This window comes from Musa acuminata, chromosome BXJ2-10 (genome assembly GCF_036884655.1).
Source record: "Musa acuminata AAA Group cultivar baxijiao chromosome BXJ2-10, Cavendish_Baxijiao_AAA, whole genome shotgun sequence".
Lineage (NCBI taxonomy): Eukaryota > Viridiplantae > Streptophyta > Magnoliopsida > Zingiberales > Musaceae > Musa > Musa acuminata.
The window spans coordinates 26,183,392-26,189,685 of NC_088347.1; the positions used below are offsets into that span (position 1 = coordinate 26,183,392).

At 42.5% G+C, this 6,294-nt stretch overlaps 2 protein-coding genes across 2 annotated transcripts; one reads left to right on the top strand and one right to left on the bottom strand.

Annotated features, from left to right (window-relative positions):
- The first annotated feature begins 257 nt into the window (after positions 1-257).
- On the top strand, positions 258-2,375 carry LOC135624743 (high mobility group B protein 6-like). Its single transcript, XM_065128660.1, has 4 exons — positions 258-704; positions 788-853; positions 1,025-1,087; positions 2,044-2,375. Exons 1-4 carry the CDS (start codon positions 291-293, stop codon positions 2,116-2,118), a joined length of 618 nt encoding a protein of 205 aa, XP_064984732.1. The 5' UTR covers positions 258-290; the 3' UTR covers positions 2,119-2,375.
- A 930-nt stretch (positions 2,376-3,305) lies between these two features.
- LOC104000968 (bZIP transcription factor 44) lies at positions 3,306-5,011 on the bottom strand. Its single transcript, XM_009423138.3, has one exon. It carries the CDS (start codon positions 4,008-4,010, stop codon positions 3,531-3,533), a length of 480 nt encoding a protein of 159 aa, XP_009421413.3. The 5' UTR covers positions 4,011-5,011; the 3' UTR covers positions 3,306-3,530.
- Positions 5,012-6,294: the final 1,283 nt, after the last annotated feature.

Sequence of the window (6,294 nt, forward strand, 5' to 3'; positions counted from 1 at the left end):
GGTTAAACGTACGGGGTAATTCGGAGGCTCCCGTACGTGCTAATTCGCACGGGCGATACTCGTTACTTGGCCCGACGAGGAGACCACGATGTGGGCCCCGCCTCTTCTTATCCAACCACGATGCAGGTATCAGTGTTTGTTCAAACGCTTGCTCTTCGATTAGTATTACTCGTCTTATTACTGTTGTAATTACCATAACGATCACTATAAGTAAATAGCCGTTACCCACTTTCGCCTTCCCTTCGAATTCAAATCCCCATCTCTTGCTCCCCGGCCCAAACCGATCCCCCATGCAGTCGCCGGCCAAAGCAGCAGCTCCGCCTCGCCGGATGCCCCTCCAGCCGAAGAACTTCGATTTCATCCCGTCCGTCTGGATCCATCCGAAGCCCAAACCGATCGCATTCCGGTACCCGCCCTCGACCGGAGAGGGGGCGGGTAAGGAGAGCCGCCCCATCTCGTCCCCGGAGTTGGGAACGATGGCTGGGCTGCGGGACGCGTCGCTGTCGGAGGAGCTGGCGGCGGCCCGGCTGAGGCGGGAGCGGCTCCGGGCGGAGAGGGAGCGGACGGAGGAGGCGATGCGGGAGCGGTACGCGGCGATGCGGAGGTGGGCGGTGGAGCTGGAGAAGTGGGCCGAGGAGCAGCGGAACTTGGAGCTGGAGCTCCGCCTCTTGATCGAGCTTCGGGATTTGCAATCCTCCTCTACGGTGAGACAGACATAGCTCATCTCGATCGGGAAAAGAAGAGTTCTTGATCAGTACTTATCTTGTGCTTAAAGTTTTGGTTGCAGATTTCGTCTCCAGTTCAATCTCTGAGAGAAAAGGAACAGCAAAGAAGTATGGAGGTGAAACTGCAGGTATGTGCGCCCAATTGCATACTTTCAGATCACTTCTAGCTTTAATCTGTTGATAGGTTGAGTTGATATATTGACAATGTAAAACTAAAAGAACCGTGGGAATGATTATAGAATTGTTCTGCTATTGCTGAGTTCTTATTCCTGCTGTTCCACAAAAAAATTCGGTTGCAGATGTCTCCAGTTCAACCCCTAAGAGAGAAAGAAAAGCAAAAAATTGTGGAAGTGCAGTTGCAGGTAAGAATGCCCAGTCATAGTAATACAAGTTCAATGCAAGTATCAGCAGTTTAACATGTGTTTTTTGGCTATGCTGAAATGGTAGAAGATTAAAGCTTAAAGAAATGAACTCATTCTCTAGTTAATGCAGCATTTGGTAGCAAAGATGAGAAAGGCTTGGTGTGATTGTTACTGTGTGATACAAACTTTTTTCTTGATACAATGCATGTACTTCACATTGCTACTTATCTGTTACTATTAGTTAGTCACCTAGTTGACATCTTTCGAGTTTTTCCTATGTGCTCTTGCAATTTTGTTCACTTATCTTACTTTCTCTTGACTGAATTTATCGGACATTTTTCCAATCTTCAGTATTCTTCAAGAGTTGAGATTAGTAAGTGCAACAATCTTCACAGACAAGCTGCAATAGGACATTAGGAATTCGTATAGAGTAGCATGAACCTCACAAGGAAGAAGACCATATTATTCTTTTGTGCAGAACATTCACCTTGTAGCAGAGGAGCTGTTATTGTCTTCCCATAGGTCATCGGCAATATGATTACACAACAATTTGAACCAGTTTACCTAAAGATGTTTGGAAGTGGTGCCAACTTACCAAAGATTTTGGATACAAAAAACTTTTGTTCCTAGTATCTAAGAATTTGTTGGTACAGAATCCTGAAACCATTGGTGAACTGATTTGAGCTGCGCCTTGCATAGAGGCATAAGTTATGTCCATGAAAATTTAATAGATTAGCAGCAAACATTAGACAAAGACCCTATCTGGTACTGGTTTCCACTGAATTATGTTTTGACTTATGAGTGAACTGAGCAAATGGTATAAATATTATGATTTCAGCTCGATCAATGTAGTCTGTGTTCATGGTTTCACTCAACAATATTGTGTTTTGTTTGAAGCTAATATACAGAAGACCAACAAATTTTCAGACACCTAAATGTTTTCTCCTTTGGTGCAGGGACCCAAAATTGCAGAACAATATAGTGAAGTTGGAATGCCCTCTTCAATTGAGGAAAATGAGACAGAGAAGTAGTGTTTCTTCTCCACTTCAATCTTTCTATCTCTCTCTTGTTTTGTCACATGTAATTTGTGCCTTGAAATGAAGAAAGTCAAATTGCTCGTTTGCATCCCTTTGCCACACACTTGTGTTGCCATCGTGGTCATGTATCAATACTTGTCAGTGATCAGAGCAAGAATCCATAATTGCTCTGATCTGTGACAGCTTTTGCTGAAATTTACAGAAGAATAGTGTTCATGTTTGACATTACTCACTGACCTCTTTGCAAATGATTGACATGTACAGAGAGTTTCTTCGAGAACAACAATTTAAAGGGTTTTTTTAAAGCTTTGATTATGTGTCAAGAAAATATAAGACAATATCAGAATTTTAAGATGTAGAACAATAAATTCAGGAACACAGTGTTGGATATTTCATGAACATATTTATCAGGAAGGGAAAAAAAAATGATGGTGCATCTAGGCTTTGCTAAGGAAATGATGATGAAAGATGGTCGTAATGGATCCATTGGATGCCAAGAAAGCCATCCGAGAATCAAATACACTGGTGGATAGGATCATGAATCTGATGTTGTATTTCACCATCCATCATCATTGTTACAGTCATCATCATCATCATCAATATTACTATGGTTGTGATAATAGTCTTTTGGTCAATGATTGCTCTTATTTTTCCAACATCTCCTTAATGGGAACCTCCTCCTCAATCATCCATTTTAATGCTAAAGCTGCTTTCCTCACCTCTCTAATCCTTTCTTAGGTGATCTCATGGCCTTGTGACTGCAGTAAGATCTCTTTAGCCTTTTCTCAAACATGCAGTCATATCTGAAGACCATGACAATTGATTTCATCATCACAGCTCTTTTTATATAGCCGGTGGCATATTATTACAAAACACTACTTGTTTGACTGGTACCATACAATTGCATTATTTTGCTTTCTTACTCATCAAAAATTACTGTTCATTTGATTGTCTTGAAACCGAGGGTAAACACTTGAGTACAAAATATAGTTTTTTTTACTTTTCTTTCCAATATTTTATGCCTTGATGGAAATACAAAATCTTTTTGTCAGATCATTAGCATTTCAACTGTCCAAAACACATATTCAGGTTCTACTGTTATTCTAGTTCTGGTTTATTTCTTTGTCTTTAAATGTGTGTGTGTGCAAGAGAGAGAGAGAGAGAGAGAGAGAGAGAGAGAGTGAGAGAGAACCATATATATTCACTTCTCTGGGGATACAAATGTAGATGATAGACTAGATGTACAACCAGAAGCTGGGAAGTGAATTCCTCTTTAGAAACATGAAGAAGCTTCATGGTCTTAGGATTCTTAATATATATGACATAAACACGTTCTTCAACTTCTTCCATGCAAAGGGGAGAGTAATCCAATGGCTATTATGGCTGCATCAGTGGCATCGGATCTGTCAGTGGTGAAACATGTGCTCTGCTGCAGCCATGATAGGCTGAGTCGTATAACTTTGGATCCATGGACTGATCGAGTTATCGATGGCATGAAATCCATCACCCATGAAGAAACTGCTGCTGCTGCTGCTGATGCTGTTTCCATTGAAGATGTCAAGCATCTCATTGAGGGACTGTAGCCGGTTGCTGAGCTCCATCATCTGCGCCCTCAGCACGGAGTTCTCAGCCTGCGCGGCAGCACAGTGCCGCGTGGTGAGGTTCAACACCGAAAGGACGCGGCTGTTCTCCTTCCTCAGCTGGTTCGCCTGCGCCATCAGATCATCCAGGTGCTTCTGCTTCCGTAACCTCGACCGTCTCGCGGACTCACGGTTCGATATCATTCTCTTCCTCTTCTTCTCGTCCATCGCCGCTTGCAGGTCTTCTGATGAACCGGAGCTGTGGAACATGCTGGAGCCAGAGGAAGCCCCACTGGGAGAAGCCATTAGAACTTGGTGTTTTTGAAGAGATCTGTTGGGTTTCCTCTCAAGAAAGACGATGCAAACACGAAAGATGCAGTTATTGATCACGAGACAAAGCCAAGAAGACTAGGAGACTTATATGTAAGAAGGTGGAGATATTGCACTGCTCAGTTTTCGGCACGAAGCTCATGGAAAACATAGAACCAGTAGAGAAAGACCACGGAGAAGGATTGAACAAGATGGCTCATGCGCTGAAGAGTGGGATTTATCATACACTCGGACGGGAGGAGCTCACTTCGGATAGGCAGCATCAATCAGAAACATCAAGAGGTAGAGACGCTGCATGTGACCGGAAGAAGAACAAGGTTTAGTACACAACGCTCAGACCTTGGGACAGAGATAGAAGAGTCGACCTCCCTTTTTTTCTTGGGTGCAAAGCTTGGTGATGATGATTTCTTTGTTCTGAATACAGAATCAGAGTGCCTTGAGAAAATTGGACGGAGCTTTCCTCGTAAATAACAGGAATGAAAGAAAAGTGTCCAACAGGAAGAAAGCAGCCAAAGGAGCTCCCAAAGAGTGAGCTTCTCACAAGAACCAGCGGAAGAACAGCAGCAAGAACTTGGCTTCCAGTGCCGAGTTATGGGCACCAGAAGCAGGAGAAGAACAGGGAGGAAAGCTATGAAAGAGCAGCAGAACCTCGGTCGAGCTTAGCGAGGAAGAAGAGAAGAAGGGGAAAAAGGAATTGTAGCAGCCAAAGGAGCTCCCAAAGAGGGAGCTTCACACAAGAACCAGCGGAAGAACAGCAGCAAGAACTTGGCTTCCAGTGCCGAGCTATGGGCACCAGAAGCAGGAGAAGAACAGGGAGGAAAGCTATGACAGAGCAGCAGAACCTCGGCAGAGCTTAGCGAGGAAGAAGAGAAGAAGGGGAAAAGGGAATTGTAGCTTAGCAGAGGGTGGCATTTATGGACGAGAATGGAGCAATAAGAAGAGAAAAATAATGAAAGGAAAGGCATTGGAATCTGCTGTGAGTAGTAGTTGTTGGGGGGTGATTCATTGGAAAAGTGGGGTCAGAGATGGTATTTCATAAGCATTCAATTCCAGCTGGTGGGCTGAACTGATATCCTCTTCCAGCCTCTACTTTCTCCAAGATTTTTCCAAAGAGGAAAAGAAAAGTTGTTCTTGAATCCTGCCATCGGTAGAGATCCACTGTAGCTGCCGAGTTGAGCTTGAGAAGAGCAATACCACTCGAAGCTTGATCAATCCCAGATAAAGAAACATCTAAAAGACATTTAATATGTTACCCTAGGAAACACCATTATAGGCATCGAAGGGTAAGCTTTTCTTTAGTGGGCATCTCAGCTGAGGTTACTGTGACATTTCTTCTTTTCATTCAAGAGGATGGTGTCTTTTTCTTTTAGTTCCTTCTTCAATGGTGGAAGAAGTAAGCAGCATCATATAAGAGCACCCATGAATTTAGCTTCTGCTGCACTCTTATAAAGACTGATAAGGAGACAATGGTGACAGTTGAAACTTTGAGAGATGGCATAGGTTGTGTCCCACTTAAATACCCCCTAATTCCATAACTCTGTGGACACAGTGGAGGTTCTCTGGTGTAGAATAATGTGTGTGCTGTTAGGAGTGTAGTCAATTTAGAAATTGACTATTAAATCTCTTCTCTGACAGAATGACAATGTTGATTGCTTTGGGACCATTTGACACTGACATTATATATGTACAAGAAGGATGGCTCTTAAACCTGCTTATAAGACTAATGATCTTAAAGATGGCCTTTGATGGAATCTGTGGGTTAAGAAGACCAAATTTTATATGATAGTTGTGTGGTTTTCCTGGTCTGGTTAAGGATTTGCCATAGACAATTCTTCTATTCTTTTGTGCTAAAGACAACAATCGAAAAGTGTCTCAACCATACTAGATTATCCCCTGTTGTTCTTAGTTTGGTCAACCATTGCCTTCATTTAGTTGCATCAGGAATGGTTACAGGCCACCATTTGGCTTCATTTAATGATTGACATAAGAAACTTTGTATCTGTGGAAAAAATCACTGATTAATTTCAAAATGTTGTTTTTCTCATGTGGGGCTAACAAAGATGGGCCATGAAACAGAGGTTTCTGGGAGATGCAACAACATATAATCATGATTTAGCTTGCAACCAAATGATTTAGAAATTAAAGCTACTTGGAGTATAGACAATTACTTTTGGGTTATGTTTATCTTAGACCACAGAAGTTACATGGTAACTGATAGGCATAGGATGACTCCACTGCTAGTGATTTTGATGGCATCAAT